This window comes from Grus americana, chromosome 25 (genome assembly GCF_028858705.1).
Source record: "Grus americana isolate bGruAme1 chromosome 25, bGruAme1.mat, whole genome shotgun sequence".
Taxonomy (NCBI): Eukaryota; Metazoa; Chordata; class Aves; order Gruiformes; family Gruidae; genus Grus; species Grus americana.
In genome coordinates this window covers 5,003,734-5,026,442 of record NC_072876.1, presented here as the reverse complement: position 1 = coordinate 5,026,442, position 22,709 = coordinate 5,003,734, and the positions used below count along the sequence as shown (strand labels likewise).

Sequence of the window (22,709 nt, the reverse complement as noted above, 5' to 3'; positions counted from 1 at the left end):
TAAAAAAATTAAGAATTTGTATTGACCTTAAGGAAACGCATTAACTTTGAGAAGAGGTTTTGTCCTGTAAGTTGAAGGGAGTAAAAATATGAAATGTTCAATACACTCAGTACGGGTGACGCTTCACTTGAGTATGTAGGAGGCAAAATACCCTTGAAGGTAATATCAGTTTTCTGGAGGCATTTGGTTTTTCTTCATCGCCCTTCCTAACCGCCCTGACCTGAGACCCTGTTAAGCAGAGAAGGATAGAAGCAAGCAAGGGAGACTGCTTAACGTCAGGAAGAAGCATCTGGTTCGCATTCAAGCCTTCTCATAGCCCCGGTATTTAGAGAGTTGTTAGTTACTGCCCATAGGGCTCCTTGCCGCAAAGTGTGTAAGCAGCAGAGTGAGCCCTTGTCTTTGGGCTGATTCATCAGGGAACGGAGCCTGCTACGCTTGTAATCGCCCGCTGCCGCTTCGCAGGGCTGAGTCTTTGTGCCGGGGAACTCGCAGGCAGTGCTTTGGCGTGGAGGCAGCCCGGGCTCAGCGCCACGGCTCGTGTGCTCTGCGCCTCCGTGCCTGCGCTGCTCGCTTCGAGTCGGCAGCTGCCCAGGAGCTTTGAAACGGCTTGCCTCGGGCAGAGGAGGGTAGGGCAAGGTTCAGAGTTTATGACAAATTCAGGGTTGTGCTGCAGGCATCTTTGAAATACTGCCTTTGAGTCAAGCCCAGGACTGCGCTGCATCTGTCTGTCCATCTGAGACTGCGTGAGGACAGCATGGGGAGCGTCCAGGAGTCCTGCATACCGGCAAGTGAGACCATCGGAATCGCAGGGAAGAAGATAGCTTATAGATGCTCAACTTGCATTGCATTCCTCTGGCAGTGTATATTGCTCGCACTTTTGGAGCCCTCGGGGTGAAACCCAGCAGCCGAGCTCCAACCACTGCGGCTCACGCGACGGAGAGACTGAGTCTGCAGCAAGGACAGGTTTTTGGGTGGAAAGTGCCGGTGGAGGCATGGATAGGAAGAGGCACGTGGTCTTTGCAGGCTTTGGTTCTTTAGCGTTGGCTGTACGCGACATTACTTCACGGTCTGTGTGAAACTTTAGCCCTCAATGCTGTGTTCCTCTTGGGACCCCTCTTTGGCTCCAAATTCTTCTGTAAACTTTATTAAGTAGCATAAAGGCTTTGCAAAGGATGGGAAGGTTGATTCCTGAGGAACCAACTCGGAAGATGGTGGGGCAGCTTCGTGTCACGTGGATTAAGCATAATGAGACGCCAGAATTATCCAAACATTTTACCCCTTATCCTTTTCGGTTTTTCTCCTATTTAAGAGAGTATAGGAGGTTGATTACCGAAGGGAGAGCACTCTACATCCGTGATCACTCACTTTAACCATTGCAAGGCCAAAATGAGGGATGAAGTTAATTACTGTGTGGAGAGAATTAAAAAAATCACCTTTAACAAGTTACAGTGTAAGAGTGCAGCAAACGCATTTTGTCTTTAGCAACAGCATCTGGTAAGATGAGGAGCGAGCGCTTTTCTCCCTTCTAAGATGAGCAGGCAGGGCAGGCAGGCAGCGCTGCCAGCTGGCAGCAGGTCTGCAGAGCTGCTGGGAGAGGCAATGGATCCTCTTCCAGTTTCCTTTCTGCTCCTCTCCTGAGGGAACTGCTCATGTAGCTTCTTACAAAAACATAACCTTTGGTTGCCACTTGTTGTCTATTGATCCTTTCAAAGCTTTTCTTCATGCAAAACATAAATGAGTACTCCTGGTGGCTTAGGAGCTCTGTAAATAAAGATTCCAGGTGCTTGATCTGGCTACGGGAGTCATTCAGCGCAATGAACAGGACAATTTAGGATTGGGATAAAAGGGAAGGAGGGAGATGACAAACTCAGACCTGGAAATATCATTATGAACTGAGAAATAATTTCCCCCAGGAAGTGGCAGCTATCTCATCAGTCACCTAATGAGCTAATTAAAGCAATGAAGAATATAGCTGAGGGAGTAATTCTGGCATGGCAGAAAGGAGCTAGACCCAACATGCCACTGCTATCTGACTTGTAAACATCTCCAGAGGTCTGGGCTATAAGATCTGAAGTTGGACTTTCCTGATAGCATAGAGAAGGTTAACGAAGATGTTCAGTTTGCTTGATCGAATAAGAATTTAGTCAATGTGTCTAAAAGTCAAGCTAAGGTATGTACAAATGCATCTGCAAAGTGTCTGTCACAGTGGAACCTAGATACTGACTTCAGATATGGACGTCCCGAGACGAGTTATGTTAGATTTTTGTAAATGAGGAAACTCAATGTCCACCAGTGTAAAGCACCGTCTGTATTTCCTTCTGTTGTAGTGAAAGTCCTCACGGAGAGCGAGCCTCAACAGAAGACTCTGTTCAGGACGTTACGGCTGAACACCACACCAGTGATGATGGTACGCAAAGTCTATTAACTCCTTGGTTAACTGGTGCGACCTGCTGCGGGGGAGGCAGAGGAGATAGTGCCTTGTAATTTAAGTTCAAAGTTAGATCCAAAGTGGAGTTTAAATCAGAATAGTCACTTGAAACATCACATACAGCATTTGATGCCAAAAAAGTTAAAAAGTTTGGATCAACAAGGGTCTTTAGAAGTTACCTGACTATTTTTAAAGTCTCTCTTTCTTCAAGGGTATCTCAGCTGCAGGCCTGGGCGGGCTCCATGCTTGCGTGACTGTTTGAGCTCCTCTGTACCTTAGAAGGATCTCAGAGCTGGAAGTCATGGGGGAAGCGTAGAGCCAAAGGCCGGGCTGTTCAGCGCGTACTCCCGCTCCCCTCTGCGTGTGCCAGGCGTTTCTCCTTTCCGTAGCTTTGGCAGGGGAATAGTGTGCTCTAAGTCCCAGTGGTTCTGCTTTAAGGAAGCAAGTAAAGTAAAATCAAAAGCTGTTTGTCTTCCACTGAGAGCCAGGTTTTAGGGTAGAGGGTCCTGGTGACCTCTCTCATTGATAATTTTTGGGTCTCCTTGGGGAAACTCTGTTACATTTCTTGTCTGATCAGCGCAAAGGGTGCCAACACTGAGAATTTCACGGTATTTCCTAAGGAAAAGGTGACACCGCAGTCTTGGAGTGTCTGTTGTTGATACTTCCAAAGCCTCTTTCTGCAATGGGGAATAGCCGCACGTGAGCCCCATCCAGAGCGGAGGAAAAGATTACGTTACTGATGTGGAACGGTGCTCCCCAGAATACTGACCAGCCTGTAAAGCAGCAGACTGACAAAACCAGGACAGAGTATGTTGGGTTATTTCTTGGGTTTTGGCCTCTTGCAGTTGTCCAAGTAAGTTCTGTGATGGTTTTACTTGTGATGGCCTCAGTTGTAAAGGTGAGAAGAAGCCAGCATTCCCTTAAAATTAGGTGGCATCCTTTTTGTGCTGGTCTTTAGGAATTTGCTCGATAGCCTGGCCATGTGCTCCCTGCTTTTGCCCTCTTTGTTCCAGCAGTTGCCTCACAAACCTTTCCCATAGCATTGCTGTACTTGTGCTGGCTTCGTGGTGTTCACACGCCAGTAACAAGGTAAACGATGTTGGGCACTGCTAGAAATGCTGGAAAATAAGTTCTCCCTCAGCAAGGTCAGGCACTGTCACGGTGACTCCTCACCAGGGTTGTTGGGAGGAAACACAAAGCATACGGGAATGAAACACGAGTTCACTGTCTGTCTTGAACAGAGTGTTCTTTCTGAAAAGTGTTAGCTGCTTAAAAATGCATGAAAACATGTCCTTTTTGAGTTTGTACCGAAAGAAGGAGCAATTTCATTACTGTAATGAAGGAAAGGCTAACTCATCCCACATCCGTAAAGCCTGGGACTAAAGTCTGCAGGCTGATGCACCATGGGGTGTACTTGCATTGTTTCTGTATGGGATTTTTAGATCTCTTATGTGGCTGAAAGGGTACAATGATGAGAAAATGAGCAGTTAGAGATTAGAAAAGGACAAGGTTTTACAGCCTCTGGAACTAGATTGCATGGGGCCCCTGAGCAAGGTAAAATTTGGAGGCGTTTTGGATGGAGTTCTGCAACCTACATGGAATATTCCATAGGAAGCGTTTGGGAGGGAGCGTCTGGCACTAAAGCAGAGGAGGGAGCTGGGCCTCTATCTCTTTGAGGGAGCAGCAAGGTCTGGTTAACTGAGGAGTCTCACATCCTTCTAATTGAGCTGTGCAGTGTCACACCTCGGGCGTACTCGCCAGACGTGCAGCATACAACTGCGCAACTCAGTGGGGCAGATGATTTTAGGTTTTTCTCGCTCCTTCAGTCTTTAGATGTGACCAGGCACTTGCTCCTTTAGCTCTTCCATGAGGCTGGCACTAGTGCTTCCGAAGTTAAGCTGTCATCCCAGCAGCCTTCGTTGAACGAAGGAATCGGTTTTGGAGTAGTTTTTTTGCAGAGCATCCCTGCTGTTGACCATCAGCCTCGCTGCACAAGTGAGTGGACACTCCAGTTTGAGACAGGCATAAGAGGTCAGAAATGCTGAAAGACAAGCAGGTCATATGTTCGTTAAATTATGCGTATGAGTGGAAAGATTTTAAACTGCTGCTTTCCTGCACAGGCTGTCAGACTGGCAGGGGTAATTGTTTGGCTTAGCCTTATTACTCTTTATTCGCACAGCTTGCTTCTCTGAGCATAAGTGTAGTAGGAAAAAGCTACTGGAAATTAGAGTCTAAAATCACTTCTCTGGACGAAAGCCAGAGTCCTAAAAAGCAAATTGGAAACATAAGAAACCTGAGTGCCGCACTCATCTGGAACAATAAACACTTCCTAATGAAACAGATGGAATTTACAAAACCACACTCCCATCCCCTTCGTAAATGGAGGGGGACACCAAAAAGCAGTATTATCTTTTTTTTTTTTAAATGTTCTGAAGAAGCTGGCTCCAGAGGCAAAACAAGCAAGAGGAAAGAAGGAGCCAAAACCAGATAACCATGTGCTTTGGGGAGTCTGGAATAAGGTTGCTATCGCAAGCTGGAAATATGGGCCAGGCTCTTCTCACCCTTACAAATATCTCACTGGTTGCTGAGGGCTGATAATGTATTGGTGTGAGGCTGACCAAAGGCTTCCCTGAAACGTGTGATTTGACAGAATTCCCAGCTGTCTGGTTTAGTAATGGAGAAATTAATTGTTGGGGGCTCCATCTAGCAGATCCTGTGGCTGATTGCCCTCGGTGCTCGGTCGCTTCGTGCTTTGTAACTACAGATGCTGATGGGGCTCTCTGCTGGGGGATGCTTCTGTTCTGCTCTCTCAGACCGGCTGATGAGATGTGGTACTGCAGCATCAGCTCACAGGGATTTACACTATGTATTTTCTCAAGCCCGACCTTGCCTGCCTACAGTCCGCCTTGGAGACCTAATTCTTGAGTGTATGCTCTCCCAAGGAATAATTGTAAAAGCTGTGGCTCGTGTTTGGCCTTCCAGTCCTTTTGGGCTGGGTCTTGCACTGTAGAAGCTTCCCGTGATGCTGAGGAGATCTCAGTATAAAATGGTGTATCTTTCCTCGTCCTGGAAGATGAACCACAAATCTCTTTCTCTGAGAAAGAACTCAATTTCCATGGACTGCTTGGCTGTGTTAAAGCTCCTTTAAAGTAATTAGAGGCTGAAGTCCACTGGGACTGTGTGGTTGAGCTCATCTCCATTCCCCTGATTCCTGCCTAGCATTGGGAGCTGGCTTAATATATATTTAGACTCAACCAATGGCAGGTTTTTCTAAGTCTTAAAAATAATCCACGTGAATTCCATATTGATTTTCCTGAGTGTCTAAATGCCCATATTGTCCCTCTGTATAATATCAGAGTCCTACAGGGACCCGGATTAGTGGCTGGCTGCAGACACAGCATGGCTGTAGTTCTTCTGTGAGCTTTTCAGGTACAAGCACTCAGATTTGGAGCATGTTGTGCAGCTCCAAGCGCAGCTCCGCTCTACTCGGCATGCACAGTGCAGCTGTACAGAGCCCGGGGGAGCCGCTTGCTCTCCTGATCGCTGCACAAACCGCAGCGGTGGAGGCACTCAATGTTTTCCTTAGCTTCCATGACAGTTCGATGAATAGCATGGCCTCCCACGGTGCCAGAATCCGGTCTCCTGGGTCAGGTGAACCTCACAGGCAGCAGAAATTTCCTTCTGAATAGACGCTTTATTTCTGAAACAGCTTGGAATCAGAGGATGTTTCCCTCCGTAAATGCTAGTAACAACTCCTGCCTGCCCAGGAGGTTTAGTTTAGCTGCCTTTAGGAAGGCGCACCATAGGCAGATTTTTGTCTGGAACATACCCGAGTGCTACTCAGCTTTGAATTTTTTTTTTTTTATTTTAATGAGATACTAATTTTACCCTTGCAACTTCCATCTTTGTATACTTGAATTGCTGTAAGTGGGTTTATGACTTGGAAAATGTGACTGTGTCCACCACGTAGAGATTAGTTAATGCTGAAATTGCAACATCCTCATATTATAGGGGTTCCCCTCTGCATCTTACTGCTTCGACCCTCTGCTGCCTTAAGAAGCAACACTTTATCCTCTTCCATGCTCTCGTCATAAGCTGGTTTTTGGTAGGTTTAAACTGTTGAATACTTACCTGAGGCCAAGTGTTTAGTGAATTATTGTTTATTCCCTTCTATCTCCTAGAGTGTGAGCCCATAGAAGCAATAGCGAAGTTCGACTACATTGGCAGGACTGCACGAGAGCTGTCCTTTAAAAAAGGAGCTTCTCTCTTACTCTATCAGCGGGCCTCAGATGACTGGTGGGAGGGACGCCACAATGGAATTGACGGCCTTATTCCTCATCAGTATATCGTCGTTCAAGACACGTATGTTACACTTTAAGCCCATCTGCAAGACGGGCTTGCTTAAAACTCAGGTGTGGAATGGAGTGTTTGTGTCAGGATGTTGACACCAGGTGGGGAGAGTTCATCCTTCGACCTTCCTGGCAAGAAGGGAGTCCTCTTGAAACAAGCAGAGCTCCGCAGAGGCGTAGGTGTCCACGGGTGTGGAGGCACGATATAAAAATGGTTCTGGTGCTGCCAGCCTGTTAAAGACACAGAGCTGGGATCTCCAGGTTGCTCACAGAAATCAGGTGCTCTCATTTGAAAGATATGTAATGATTCTTAAGAGAAAGATGCTAGCACAGTGCTGCTTTCCTGTGTGTATGTTTACATACACAGAGCTGTATTTGAAATTCAGTGCTGTTGGTCCTGTTTTGGTTGTGATTTCCTTCCCTCCTCCTTCCTAGTGAGGATGGTATCTCTGAAAGATCCAGTCCGAAGTCTGAAATAGAAATAAATTCTGAGCCACCGGAAGAAAAAGTGACTGCTAGAGCTGGTGCCAGTTGCCCAAGTGGGGGTCACGTCGCAGATATTTACCTTGCAAACATCAACAAGTAAGAACAGCCTTGCATTATTTCACTTCACTGTAAAGATCTTGGTGATGAGTCCAGTACAGTATTTCTTTCCCTGAGAAAGGTTGACTAACGAGCGCTGGCACCGTTATTCTCTGCTTCCCCGTCTTCTAACTTCCTCACATTTTGCTGTCCTGTCTCTCTGTCACCTGTGTGGCCAACGCTCATTTAAAATCCCACTGGCTTCTCTTCCCTATCCCCAAGGCACCGTCTGTTCCCGTTTTCCCAAATATGTCCTATTTTATAAGCTAAGCACACAGAGAAAGGGAGGGGAATAGCAGTGTGAGTTCTTGTAATTGTGTGTTCCTGTTCCTTGTTATCTTCTGTAATTTGTTATGTCTCGTTTACATTTAACATGTTTTGTTTTACGGGGTGGGGGACAATTTCTTCAGAAACTAGTGTCACATTTTGTGCTAAATGACGTACCTTAAGTCCCACCATCTGGCATTGCCCGTAACATTCTTCCGTTTCTCCAGCACTTCGCACCTTAGGTTACTAACCATATGCTTGCAGTGAAACAACACACCTCCCTGTTGCTCTAACTTTACCTTCTCAACCAGAAATTGTTACTTTAGCCAACACTTGACATAATAAAAAAACTGGGAAATTAAGCTATTTACAGATGAAATTTCTCGATCTGTTATTTAATTATTCTAGAGCAGACTTATCCCCCATATCTTTCTGATTATTTCCTTCATATTAAAAAACTCCACGTCTCTCTATTGTGCAGTGAAGGTATTAATGTGATAATTACAGTTTTATGGGAGTGGATATTTTTAACCTTCAGTTAGTTTAACAGAATGTAGCCTTTAAAGGCATTAACAGAAATGCATCCTTTTTAAAGGTTTGGACCTGCTAATGTCCTACACAGAGCCTGGCCCTTAGTTTATGGGAGTCAGCAGAGCTCCATTGATACCGGTGAAGCTGTGTTCATCTGCATCAGCTTGGGATCTGGGCTTTCTTTTATGATATTTATTGTCTGAGCCATTGAAGTATGCCATTGTGCCCCTTATGGAAAGATTTCTATAATGAACAGACCTGTGTTGGAGCTTCACCATCTGCTGGTTTTGGTAGTGTTGTATGTAGTGTTTGTAAGAAGCCTGGGTAGTGTCCACTCCAGGTTTTTTGGGGTTTTTTTCCCTTTAGTAGGGAAACTGATATTTAGCAATAGTAGCATAAGACTCATTTTGTTGTTTTTTCTTTAGGAATGAATCTTCTGACCTATGTGTGAACAGACTTGAGCAAAATTAAATCAGATGGTTTCGCAATGACAGTTGTGCCACCCACTGAATTATTATTTGGATGCCAAAATCCTACTGGAGTTAACACTTTCTTGCAGTTATTCATGGGGCTGGTGCTATATATAAATGGATCCTTCCCTGTATAATGGATGCCAAGCTTCAGACCTATGGCATAAAGTATTCTACTGCATTGGCCTTCATATGATTTGAATGGAATCGTGCTGTCAGACCACATGGTGCTGGGGTAGAAACTAAATTGTTTGGACCAGCTCATCCATTTGACATCATCTTTTGGTGTACCTCTAGCCCTGCATAGATAATGCCTCATGGTCCTGCTAAAGCAGTGAAAAAGAGACATCTATTACCACCAGCAAATACTGGAAATGATTGTTAACCCCAAACTTGGGGTTCTTTGCTTGCCAATCTCTGAAAATAACTTGATGCCTTGGGCCAGGAGCTTAGTAGACTTATACTGTGTCCTCCAGTCAAAAATTGTAGCTCTGCTCTTCTAATGTAATAAAAACACATCATCAAAACCTGTTGATGGCACAGAGGGTTTTTTTTGTTCAAATATAAATTCTTTTCTTCATGACCAAGTTAATTACATTCCATCCAAGTTTTCTGTTTTTGCTGTGAATGTGCACAGCTGCCAGAAACTCAGTCTTGTTGTTAGAAGTGTTAAACTGGAATGATTTATAATTTTACTGTCTCAGCAATGACGCCTAAAATCCTGGGTGTATTTGTAATCCTTATGTCTCTTCCCGTTGTCCTCTGTGTTGTTTGGGGGGATATCTTCAAATTACAGCCCGTTACGTGTACCTGCTTGTATTGACTTGTTTTGCTTTTGTGACTGAAGGCAAAGAAAGAAACCAGAGTCAGGCAGCATCAGAAGAGCCTTCCGTCAAAGTGACAGCCACGGACTAGGTAGTTCAATGGCAGAACCAGCCTCCCCAGGAGCCATAGCCAGTTCCAGACCCTCATCTCAGCCCATAATGAGCCAAAGTCTTCCCAAGGAGGTTCCAGATAAATGCTCCATCAGTGGCCACGGCAGCCTCAATTCTATCAGCCGACATTCGTCCCTGAAGAACAGGATAGACAGCCCGCAGATCCGGAAAACTGTCACAGCAGGGAGGTCCAAGAGCTTCAACAACCACCGGCCCATGGACCCTGAAGTTATTGCACAGGTAAATAGGAGTGCTTTGCCTTAAGGATTTGTGTTGGAAACTTAAAGGACGTTGGAGACAATGAGGTGTTTTAATGAGACGTCTGATTTAATCTTGTATCCCTTCCCTTCTCTCAGTGCGCTATTAGCTTACTACACAGCTTGAGTCTAGTCTTTCAACCTCGCTTTGTGTAAGTCACTGAGGCTGCTTTCACGAGTGAAGATAAACAGTCAGGTCCTTCCTCCATAAAAACTTAGCCCTGCTCATTATTCAGAATTTAGTTTCAATAATAAAAATGTCCATTTCAGAAAGTTACACAGATTCCAAAGCTCTGTCAGCAAAAAATGAAATAATCATAACTTCAGGACCGAGAAAAGTAAAGTATTTAGTGTCAGTTTACTGTTCTCCTGTCAGTTGTGCAAACTTGCCTGTGGTTAGACATTGGAAGCACATGGAGTAGCACAGTCAAAATAAAAGCAGACTGCTGAGTTGTACAGTGCTCACAGTGGCATCTTTATATGCTTACAGGGTTCAGTGTGTGGTTACGAACCAACTTGGAACATAATACCGCTAGTTTTCATTAGTTAGTTATTTAGACAAGTGCCTTGAAACGAGAGCAGGCTACCGATGCGTACAGAGCTGTGCTTTAACTTTGCAAAGAGCTCTGCTTTTGGGACTGACTCACGCACTGACCAGACAAGGAAACGTCTTCTCAGATTCCTTCTGTGCAGCTTAAAGGGAAAGGTGTTCTCAGTATTTTTCTTCATCTTTGCTAATTTTGACACAGACTGGTTTATTACAGATTCTTCGGCTCTGGGCGTATTCTCTGCATCACTGTCGGCAGAGATCCGTCCCGTCCCTGGAGCTGCCGCAGCAGTGACTGCTGTTACCGAAAACACCCGTGGTGTCTTTGCATCCCTGAATCTGTGCTTTCACAAGTAGAACAGAAAACAATTGAAAGGCAGACTTAGATTCGAACAAGTGACAGCTACTAATGGGGTAAATGTTGCAGATCTTCCCTTTCTCCCACTCCAAGCTGTTAGATGTGCCTGCACACGTATGTTGCCTATACCAACTGTTTTCAGCATGCGATGGATCTATCTAAAGCCAAGGAATGCTTGGCGCTCGGATTACAAAGCCACCCCTGGGAGACCTGACTTTTCTGCCTGGTTCAGGAGTTTGTAGGTTTCTAAAGAGCTGGGGGAAGATATGTGAGAATTAAACATCATTTTTATTGACAAAACAGCGATAATAAATAAGGTTCAGATAAAAATCTGATACGTACTCTGATGGAAAGTTGTATTTTGCCATTATGAATATCTTTAGCCCATTTATTCCAGTGGAATTATAACGTATGGTGGTTCTTGTCTTCATATTTCATTGTCCTTCCAAGGCTTCGGTTGACAGAAATCACTTTCTTTGTTTTTTCAATTAAGATCTAACTGAAGTTGTTCTGTCTCCTCTTCCTGCCAGAACATTAACTCCATTGTTTTCACTAGAGAAGAGTCTGGGGAGAAAAATAAAAGGGGGGAAAGAAAGAAAAAAAAAAAAAAGCTATGTTAAATTAGTGTTTCTCTTTGCCCTGTAGTATCTGTTCAAACACCATCTAATAATCATCGTGCGTTTTGCATATTTTCCCTAACTTCCTAAGTAAAATCTGCCTGGCCTCAAGATACTCGGAGGTGTCAGATTACTGTCTCTGGTTTCTCCCACCATTCCTTGACTGATTTACCTTCCCCACCCCCTGAAAAACCTCCGAGGAAGCTCAAAAGCTGAAGCCAAGCGTGAGTCAGAACAAGGCTGAGCTCTTCTGCTCTCCTGCGAATTCGGTGCACCAGCGGGCTCCACAGCGCGGGCTGCAGCAAACGTGGAGTCCCGCTGCAGCTGAGAACAAGAAAAGCCTCCTTTTTATCTCAAAGTTCTCTTTATGTTTATTTGTTAATAACCGTAATGCTTTATAAGAGGAAGGAGAAGTGCCAGCTTGAATTTCTGTATATCTTTCTGATACCTTCTGTGTTTTTTTTAAAATATTAAAATTTTGAGTCCTGTGTAATACCGCTCGGGGAAGGGAAGACAACTCGGACGGCAGCAAGAGCACACGAGGATTTCAGCATTTGATGTGTGGCCCGGTGTCAGAATCACCAGTCCTTTCCTCAAGAATTTACTCTTCTGACTCACGTGCCAAATAAAGTACAAAACTGGATCCCAATACTTTGAATCGCTTGCTTTTCTGGTTGCTGCTGCATTTTGGGGTTGTACTTGTCTTTGAAGTCCTAGCAGCATCAGGACCAGTAAAGGTCCAGACTAGCATCGAGAAAGTGCTGGCAATTATTTTGCTCCCTGTTGATGGAAAATATTACCGCTTATTGGCCTCAGCATGGAGCGCTGTATGGTTTGGCGTGGGTTTCACTTTGACACCTAAAGGTCCTTGACCCACCAGTTGATTTGAGTGTTGGTGTTTACAGGCTGAAAACAAATATGTCGTTTTCAAAGACTGACTTTTATCTCTGTATTTACGTGTCCGAGTTCTGTTATTCACTCGGTTTCTCTTTTGTGTTTGCAGGATATTGAAGCTACTATGAACTCTGCTCTGAACGAGCTGCGGGAGCTGGAAAGGCAAAGCAGCGTAAAGCACACACCAGATGTTGTCCTCGACACCCTGGAGCCTTTGAAAACGTCCCCAGTGGTGGCCCCCACCTCTGAACCTTCCAGCCCTCTGCACACTCAGATCCTCAAGGACACTGAACCAGCTTTCCAGCGCAGCGCCAGCACAGCCGGCGACATACCGTGCACCTTCAGGCCAGTGAAGTCGGTCAAAATGGCCACCCAGGTGAAACCTCCGGCAACTCGGCCGAAGCCTACAGTTTTCCCCAAAACAAACGCCACGAGCCCTGGCGTTGCCTCCTCTGCATCTCAGCAGCCCACTGACAAGTCCTGTACTGTCTGACAAACTTGATGCTGCTCTGTGGATATAACTGTGTTGTTTCAGATGAAGAGATTCTGTTAAAGACATAAAAATTCCTATTTAACTAATTTTTTTTTTTTTTAATTTCTGCTGAAGGTTAGTTGTGAACTCCTACATACTGCCTGGGAGCACTTCCTGGGAGTAAACTAAGTGGTAACAGCCTCATCCCATGTACCCGCATCAGTGATGTTCGTAAGGCAAAACAGTTCATGCCACGCGCAGGAAATCCAGTATCGGGTCGCTGTGAAGCTAAGGAGGAAAACACACAAAAAGCGATGAGTTGGATCGTGGTTTCTAGTTGATGCCTTGTTCAAGTGTTCGGCCACTGAAAGAAATATTTAGTGGCATCATGTTTTGAATACTGGTGTAGTGACTTATATATTCTGTGTTTCATTTATCACAGGGAAACAACCGGATAGATTTTAGTCTATTGCATGTTTTGGTGCCACTGGTTACGTGGAGCTTGGACATGCCTGTTTCTTGTGCATTACTATTATTCTTACGTCGCCCGCTGGTGCCACGGTGGTTAAGGGTCTGTCTCGACTTCCATCGCATCCTCTGGTTTTGTTTGTTTGCTCTCCCATTCTTCCCCCTGGGGCCAAAGCTCTTGGCCATCCAGCCTCGTCCTTTAGTCGACACTTGTCATGAAAAATAGTTTACTCTGGAACGCTCTTAGACTTTTGTGGAGTTCTACGTAATATGTGTCTGTGCAAATATAAACAAACATGTTCCTGAGGTTTAGGAGCATAAGAAAGAGCCCAGTTGTTGCTTATGGACAATCTAGCTGGTTTCCCCCTTTGCTCTCCCATATTTAAAAACAGCTTTATTGTTTTTCAGTGTAATTTTCAGCCCGTAGGCTGATGTGGTGTGTGTGGTCTCGGGAGACTGAATGTAAAAATAAGTTAACTTTTGAAAACTAAGCGTACTCTGATGGGAGTTCATTTACTAACGCGCACATTCTTGTTTTGATCATACATCAAGATGGATCCTTACCAAAATCCCAGTTACAAGCACTGTAAAAACTTCAATCGGAAGTTCTCAAGCTTTGTATCTTCTCCGTCTTGCTGGTTGCAAATGCTTTGGTCGGTGGCCGTGACCGCTGCGAACTGCTTTAGGGATCTCCGCTCTTATAGAGCGGTGTAGGAAACGCTGCTGGGGACGGTGAGGTGACAGCATGCAGCTTCTGGAGTGGCTTCCCTACGTGTTCGTTGGTAGATCGGCATGCCTCCGTAGGACTCCGCAAACATGTGAATGAATTCTTAGTATTTGTATTTATATGGTAGGCAGCAAATGCTTCAGCCGCTAGCAGGCTGCATGAACTCTTTTGTACTCTACTGAGAATTTTCCACAATGCTAACGTTTATTTAATTAAAAAAAAAAAAAAAAGAAAAGAAAGAAAAAAGGCTTGTGCCACTTACAACAGGAAAGAAGATCTCGTGGTCCCGCAAGAGAGGAGACTCTGGCTGACCCTCAGTTCACCTTGTTCCCAAACTTTTCTGGGATTTAAAAATAAAAGCTGCACATCTTGTGTTTTCATCAAATACATTCAGGCAAGGACAAGATAAGAAAAGTAATTTTCCTCTCCCGTTTAGCTGAGTTTCTTTTAAATTTGTGGGTTTCTCACACTTGGCTTCCTTGTGACTGCAATGTCATTTTAATTGGCACTTAGTAATTAAAATGGAAGACACAAAGCGAAGAACAATTTCTTCAGTGTACTTTTCTGATGCAGTTAGGATGTTACTCAGAGAAATGAACAGGGTTTTACTGTGTCCCTGTCCATCCCCGCACGCACACCCCCATCTCTACAGAGGTAATAAATCCATATTCATGGTGGGTTTTAAAAAGACCCAACTTTCTCTGTGCCCTAAATTAAGAACATGTGAGAATTGGGGAACACCGGAACTATTTCAGTGAGAACACTCCTGTTACTCGTTTTCTTTAGCTGATCTGTAGCAGCAGTTCCCTCGGGAAGCGCCGCGGTGCGTGTGTGACCGTCACTGGACCGTACCCTGTTCTTCTCGCAGGGAAGGATCCCCAACAGTGCGACCAGCGACCTTTGCTCTCAGGTTCTGATGGACTCCTACCACCAAGGAATCACTTGTTCTTTTGGGGAAAAAAATAGAATTAAACTTTTTTGCTCAGGCAGAACTTTCTGGCATTTACTTTTAAGTAGGGAGTTTTTGGTTTTGTTTTCTTTTTGGTCACGAATGACCAAAGTTAATCTGTGTCAAGAGCAGGATCTCTGTAAATTTACTTCGACTCATTTGTAATGCCTTATTTTCTTTATATTTTTATGCCTAGCATTCATGTTTCTAAGAATAAGTGTCCAGCCACGCACAGCACATTTGGAGGAGATGCTCTTTTCTCTCTTCGAGGTCTGAAGTATGACTAGAAATTAAGAGATTTTAAAAAAAAAAAAAAAAAAAAGACTTCAGGTTACTGTAACAGCAACTGTCTGTATATGAATTACTGTGCTTCTCTCTAGCATCCACAGCTCTGGGACAATCCTACTGTCAAGGGGAATCTGCTTCGCAGGATAACCTGTACATCGAGCAACTCAACTGGAATTTTGGTGTGCACTGTGATTGACACTTACACTTACAGCAAGCAATATGGCAGGCTGAAGATCGTCCTTCCTCTTCCACTTGCTCTGGGTCTGGCCAGCCAGCAGAAAATTCACGCGCGCGCACACACACGGGAGAATAAAAACAGCAACAAAAAAAAAAAAAAGGAAACTTTTAGCTTGTCTGCTTCATTCTGTGAACATACAATGCCGGGAGAACATTTGCCACGAGGGTTTTATGAGCAGTCGTTGCAGGAGAGGTGGGAAGGAGAGACTGGAAATGTCGGCACCGCTCCCTGCAAAACCAGTGGGCATCTTGGAGAAGAGACCAGTGTGGAGTGGACAAGTACGACACAGTGGTTTGCTTGGGGAGGTATCAATGTTACTTCATATCTTCATATTCAGAAGAAATATTAGCTCTTCCATGGAAATTCTCTTTCATGACTTTTATGTAATGTTTGTGTCAAATATAAAGACAAGAAGTGTTTGATAACTGGAATAACGTCTGTCTGTTTGATAGTGCTTTGTATGAACAAAGGATTCTTGTTCATCAGATGTTGGATTGAAATAATCCAAAGCAAAACTTTTAAAATAAAATACGATTTTAGGTGATCAATCTTAATAGTTTCTGAAGCTCTAACCTTTTATGTTTTATTTCCCTAGTTGGGAATTGAGCAGTGTGCTTTAACGGTTGCTGAATTTCTGCCTCTCTAAGGTAATCCAAAGGCTCGCAGTTTATACCTTGTAAATCTGTTCTCCATGTCAAAGCAGTGGGACGTGATCAAACTCTCTCACTTTATCTGTACTGGATATTTTGTTGCAATGAAAGTGATTAAATAATTAGAGTGCACTGTGACAGCGGAAAAAAAATTGTTGTATATGTATGTATTTTGATACCTGTTCAAAAAGAGTCTTTGGGTTTCCTGTGATGAATACCTCATATGTTGGGTTTGGGGAGTTTTTGTTGAATTTGTTTTTGTTGAATTTGTTGTGGTTTGTTTGTTTTTTTTTTTTTTTTTTAAGGCAAGATTGTTCTTGCACAAAAGTAGGTTAAGATAACCGAGTTCTCATAAATTTATTTACCGAATCAAAACACTTCAGAGTTTGGCAAGAAATTCCATCTGTTACAGTTCCCCACCTTGCACTTGGTACGGGGCGAGCAGTCGCTCGGCTGTTCGCCCGCGCGCTTGGAAGAGCTCTGGCAATATTAAGACAAAAGAGGTCGTTGCAGATGGAGTTTGCTGCCTTATTTCTCTTCTGTGTGTCAAAACCTCAAATTCAGTTGAACGTTGTAGAGGTTTGGGGATTTGTTAAGCATTTGAGAGATGTTCTTCAATAGAAATTAAATGTCTCTAGTTAGCACTTCAGATCCTTTACATACGTGTACCTGATAGACTGGAACGCTCTGTCGCCTGACGAAATACGTATTGAGGGAACACTTAAAGGAGATTATGCTCTCAGCAGGGCGTAATTTGCTAGTAAGGCAACGGCAATGATGGAAAAATACCCGAGACAATTTGATCGGCTCGGCAAGGCGTTGGGAGCGGGCTCTGCCCCTCGTCCCTCCGAGTCCAGGAGCGTGGTGCTGGTGTGGTGGCCGTGCCGGGGGGCCCGTGCTCGGCAGGATCAAGCCCTGACTAGAGGGATGTGCTGCAAAGTATAAATGCGTTTACTCGCTGGCCTATGAATCACAAGCTAAAAAAACCCCAAAACAAAACTGAAAGGAAAACAGAAGCGTTTGGCCGTTCCCATCACTAACGAGCCCGTCCAGAACAGAAAATGAGTTTAACAAGCTGGGGATTTATTTATTTTGAGATTTTTTTCATTTTCACAAAAATAACGAGCCTCTTTTTGGGCTTATCTGGCCTTGGCTAATGTCCCACAAATGCAGCTTCAGACATAAATCTGGTTCTTTAGCGGGCCGGTAGCACTAGAGGCCTTTGCGGAAGGGAGCGATGTTCTCTCGTGGGTGAACGTCGTTCCTTGCAGGATGCTCCCAGCCTCCGGGTCCGGGAAAACTCCGAGCACTTACCAATGCTCTGGACTTGAACTTTGGGGTTTGAGCTTACGTATCGCTTTCAAAGATAATCCTCTCTCTGGATCAGCTTTCTGCTTGTCTCTGTGTGTGTGCGACAACCTGGTACTTGAAAAAAAAAAAAAAAAAAAATACAAATACTTGACCTACTGCCTTGTGCCTGCCCGGGCTCCGACGGGGCCGGGATGGTCCGGTGGCTGCGTCACGCACAAGCGGCGGCGGCGGCAGGGACGGTTTTCATCACCCACCTCTGCCTCCCCCTGCCCCCCCGCCAGAAGGCAGATGAATTATTTGCCAGGCTTGGTTCTAGGAATCTGTTCTGGTGGATTTAAAGATGCCAAAACAGCAATTCAAGGCCTGGAAAAGATAAGATTTTTTTTGATTTTTTTTTCCTGTTATATTTTGTGCTTCCTATAACGTAGTTTGAGACAAGAGAGCGTTGTTTTTCAACAACGGGCCAAAAAGAGGTGAAGGTGGAGAGGGAGGGCAGCTCCCTGCTGTACTAATACTTGATATACCGAGCTTCGTACAGGGTAAATATTTTGCAGTTTGCAATGGAAATACTAGACGGACCCTTCCTTTTCCAGGCACTTAGTAACCTTACTTCTGACGTGGACTTCACCAGCCTTTCTCTCCAGGCAGAGTCCGGTAATTTGAATAACTGAAGTCCAATGGGATTGGACTCGTGAGCGTGCCAAACTGCTGGAGCAATACTTGTGAGCAGCAGGTTCTTCAAAAGACCAGCTCTATGTAGCCGAAATAGGGCAATTGTTGAAACCATCTCTGACGCATTTTAAAGGATCGCAGTGATGTCATGGTTCTGCAGTGATGTCATGGTTCTGCTGTGATGTAGGAAAGTTCAGTCGCAAAGTCTAGAAATCTTTTTTTTCTCTGTTGGTCTGAAACCTCAGTCCTGCAATAGTGGGCTCGGGCTCGTACGGTGCGTTGGGGTTTGGGTTTTTATTATCAGCAGTTGTTTAATGGTGGGATGGAATGTTCTTGCTAAAACAGTTTCCATTGTTTCATGTCTTCTACACCAATATATATATGGTGTATATATTAAACTGTGTAAAATTGTACTTTGTATATATAACTCTGTACAATATGGAGGTACAGCCTTTTTTTTTTTTTTCCTTTTGGTACAGTATTGTACAGTATTAGGAGTATATGTGTTGGAAGTGTTAAATCCATACTGGGGCAACGAAATGTATCCATTGTCATTAGCAATAGTTTTGGAGAAATAAATGTTTTGGGTATGGTGGAAATACTGACCTACGGACACCGGCACGTGATGTACGGAGCGAGTGTGTCTGCGTGAGCGTCGCGTGTGTCCGCGAGCGCGGGTGCTTGTGTTTGAATGAGAGAGGGGATGAGCATCACCCGCGGGTGCCTTCCTCGGCAGGCGACACCGACTTTGGGAATTTTGGGGAATCCCTGGGAATTTTCTTTGAATAGCGACCGGCCCCGGTAAGTGGGTGAGGAAGAATCCATAGGATGCAGAAATACGTGACGTCGTTCCTAGGCACTGGGATGCGCGGTGGGGAAGGGTCTGTAGCGCAGCGCTGAGGGGGGTCTGAAGAACCGGGGTGACCGCTGTGGTGCAGAGCCCCGCGTTTCCCTGCCCTTGGGTTGCACACACCTACCCGTAGTAACGGGATTCGATAGAGCATCACCTTCCCTTGCAATGACCTGATTTAAAAACGCTTAATCTTCATCATTTTCCTGGAGAGGATGGGCCTCCAACTGTCTCTGGGAAAGAGGATTTAAGACTGAGATTACGGATTGGATCATTATTATTGTTATTACAGGCTTTCCCCATCCCAGTTTTTCCATATGCCTTTTTCAGAGCAGCGTCAGGCTTTTGTCATTTTGGATTCTCTGTTTAGGTTTCAAGGAATTAATTCTTGACGGTGAGGTTTGATGTTTAACCGAGCCATTTTGTGCTATGCTGGACGTCAGCCGGGGACAGCTGACCCCGCTGTCCCTGGGGTGAGCTCCTGCGGGGACGGAGCATCCCTGTGCTCCCCGGGGACCGGGGCGAGGAGGGGGCTCGGGCAGCCGCTCCCCCCGTGCTGGTGACGTCCCAGCTGCTGTAGGGCTTCAGGAGCTGGCAAGCCGAGATGCTTTTACTCAGTCGTGGCTCAAATCATGGCAGCCTGGATGGCAATGCCTGAAAGCAGGCTGGGTGCCCACAGTGGGCAAGGCAGAGCTTTGCTTTTATCGCTGCTCTGGCATCTCTGCCTCTCGTGTCTCAAACCTCTGCCGCAGAAGCTTGTTTTGCTGGAAAAAAGCCCAGTTTTCTGCACAGTGCAGGTCTACTTTGCAGCAAGGTGGGACAGAGCTGTGCCTCTAATACATAAAGCAAATTTTTTTTTTTTTTCAGCTGGGGACTGCAGTTTGAGGTTGTCGTGGCACTTTTGTCGTCTGCAGATGGTGCCTTTGCCACCCCGGCGCCTGGTGCTGCCGGGGGGCGGCTGCAGGGGTTTAGCAAACTCTGGCTGCGCAGGGTCCTGCCCGGCATCCGCATTACCCAGAACCCAGACCACGGCTTGTGCAGCCAAGCGCCCACCGTGGACGGCCCAAGGATGGCCCGAGCGCTGCCCGCCGGGGCTCTGCCCCCTCCGGATCGGCCAAAGCGGCCGGGCGAGCCAGAGCCGGGGCGAATCCTGCTCCCCTTCCGTCTCAATGAATCTTCGATTAGTCTCCATTGATTTCTGCGGGACGCAGGTGGCTTCTGCCATGTTCGTTGTTGGGGGTTTTTTTAATGCACAAAATAGGAGTCAGAAAGGTAGCGGGGTGACGCAAATAAACGATTTTTGACTTTCCATTAGTTGCTGCTGTCCAGCAGCGCGGAGGAGGATGCTGCAATCCCTTAAACCCTTCTGGCGGCATCGGTTCTTCCAACCTGCAGCTAGGTCTGACCCTCCCCTCACAAACCTCTCGTTACGTTCAACAGGTAAAGAAACGCCTTGGTAAGCGATGGGGGGGCTTCACTCGCGATGGGGGGGACTTCACTCGCGATGGGGGGGACTTCACTCGCGATGGGGGGGCTTCACTCGCGATGGGGGGGCTTCACTCGCCGCAGCACTCGCGAAGGGGCGGCGAGGGAGGGAAAGGCGATGCGTGATGCTCCGGGCAGGACCGTGGCATCTGGTTGCAAAAAGATGGGAAACACGGTAAGGCCACACCTGGGTCCTGCTTCGCTTTGCTCTGCTGGGACGAACCGAAGGCCAAGCCGGGTGTGCAGCCTTGCACGCTGCCGGGCGTGTAACCCAGCGTGCAGCCGGGTGTGCAGCGATGCTGTCCCCAGGGCCGCTCTCAGAGCGCAGCAGCACGCACGGCAGGCTCTGGGGATGTGTCCCACGCTCGGCGTGTGCCCAGGAGCGGGTTTATCACCAGTGTGTCACAAGTGTGTCACAGGGACGGTGCTGGGTTCCTGTCCCAAGCCCCCCAAGTCCAGATGCCTGCTGCGGGCAGAGCATGCTGCTTGGCCTTTGGTTTTTTAGGCTTTGCTGCCACCAACTGGAACAATTATTTTTATCACAAATTTGGTTTCCAGGCCTTGTTTTTGCTCTCCCAGCCTGTGCCAGACGGGCACTCGCATCCCCCGTGGGGTTTTATCCCCCGTGGGCACATCGCGGCCCCAGGGTCTCGCTGTGTGTTTGGTGCTGGGGGATTTTCCGGTTTCTGACCGTGGACGTGAACGGTCTGAGCGGGTCAGATGGGATTTGGGTGTCAGCTTGAGACAGGGAGGGTAAAATCTGCTGTTGGGGCAACCAGGGAAAGGAAATAAGCTATAAAATTGCAAAGGATAGCAAGGGATAAGGGGGTCTGAAAGGAGCTGGGCTCTATCGCAGGGCAGAAGCCGGCGGGTGAGTTCCTGGGGTTGGACTGGGATCTCCCGCCGAGGCTGGATCTGACTCTGCAACCAGGCGGGAGAGCTGCTGGGCTAACTGGGATGTGCTGGAGCCCCCAGGCTCCAAGGTCTGGCTCCATCCTGCCATCAAGGCGCATTGGTTTCCCTTTCGGGCACACCTATGGAGAACTGTGTGAACAGACTTGCAGCACAACCTGAAAGTAATCTTTTTTGGGTGTTATAAAATATTTGAATTATTTCCTTCCTGTCTGTTTTTACCCCTCACCAGCCTGAATCTCCTCACCCATCAGTGAAAGCAGAAGCAACATGTACAGGTCAGAAATCTCAGAAAAATGCCTGAATCTGGGTTTTCTGCCTTTAAAAGTCTTTGTTTCAGTTTATTTTTGCAGTAGAGAGCTGACCCACATGGGGGGGGCCCTTTCCTCTCCCACCACCCTGGACCAGCTCCTCACCCTCCCAGAGCTCCTGTGGCAGGAGCCGAATTTGCGGAGCCCGGTGGGTGCGGGGGGGGGGGGGGGGGGGGCCGTGGTGCACGATGAGCTGGAATTTCCCTCCGGAGGTTTTACTTGGAGGTTTTACTTGTGCCTCTTCCTTGTGTTAACTGCTCTTATCTATGGTTTCAATGGTGGCCTGAGATGAGACATGAGCTGTATTTTTTTTCTGCATGGGGAAAGGCTTCTCAAGCATCTCCAGCTCAAATGGACGATCTTTTTGAGGAGAGATACTGCGCGGCACGTACCCACGCTGCATCTGCCGCCTGCGCCCACGGCGTGTGAGCTTGGCCAGTGCTGTGTGGATAGATCGCTGGTCCCGTTTGGAGAGGGACCCGCACAGGCTGAAGGACAACTGTTACCACATGCATAGAAAACCAGGCTGGAAATGACTTTGAGAAGTTTTCCTGTTAGCTGAGCTGCAGCAAAATTACTTTAATCAAAGCGATTGAAAGTTTCGCTTGGTTAGATTCACGTCACTCCACTTCCGCAGCTGCAGACTGTTGTGAACTCTGCTACCGGCGCCCGCCCGAGACGTCCCTTCGATAAGCTCAGGGCAAGGGCCAGCCCGTGCCCCGCGGTTCGGCAGCTCGGCGGCTCTCCGGCGGGTTTCTCAAGCAGACTTGCGCACGGCTGGGAAATGAAGCTCAGCAGTAATTAGCAAACTAGTTAGGTGCAGAGTTTGTGTGCAGACTGGTGAAGTGTCCTATCAATTTTTGGATGCACCACACACTGATGTACTCGCATACCTTTGCAGGCTTCATTTTGTGAGGACAGATCCTTCAGACACACGTCCACACCAGCCCGAAATAATTCCTGCCAGTGAGACCCTGGCTGCTGGTGCTGAGGCTGGGCAAGGGCTGGGCGCCTCTGAGCCAGAAAGAGAGCAGGAAGCGCGAGCAGCCCCGCTCTGCCCTGCGCCGGCAGCAGGGGTGTGCCCTGAGCACCCCGCATCCCACCCAGCACCCCGCATCCCACCCAGCACCCTGCTCTGCAC

At 46.6% G+C, this 22,709-nt stretch overlaps 1 protein-coding gene across 9 annotated transcripts in view; it reads left to right on the top strand.

Moving 5' to 3' along the window:
• SRGAP2 (SLIT-ROBO Rho GTPase activating protein 2) overlaps nucleotides 1-17,482 on the top strand; it is a 119,160-nt gene extending 101,678 nt beyond the window's left edge. For 7 of the 9 annotated variants that reach the window (XM_054803719.1, XM_054803718.1, XM_054803723.1 and 4 more), the window contains 5 exons: nucleotides 2,328-2,407; nucleotides 6,610-6,790; nucleotides 7,213-7,359; nucleotides 9,475-9,802; nucleotides 12,345-17,482. In XM_054803719.1, coding sequence (XP_054659694.1) covers nucleotides 2,328-2,407; nucleotides 6,610-6,790; nucleotides 7,213-7,359; nucleotides 9,475-9,802; nucleotides 12,345-12,728 — 1,120 coding nt within the window. In that variant the 3' untranslated portion in view covers nucleotides 12,729-17,482. Of the gene's footprint in view, nucleotides 1-2,327; nucleotides 2,408-6,609; nucleotides 6,791-7,212; nucleotides 7,360-8,582; nucleotides 9,150-9,474; nucleotides 9,803-12,344 lie in introns of those variants that run through there. The other 2 variants (XM_054803727.1, XM_054803728.1) reach the window with 1 other exon arrangement.
• The last annotated feature ends 5,227 nt before the right edge of the window (nucleotides 17,483-22,709 follow it).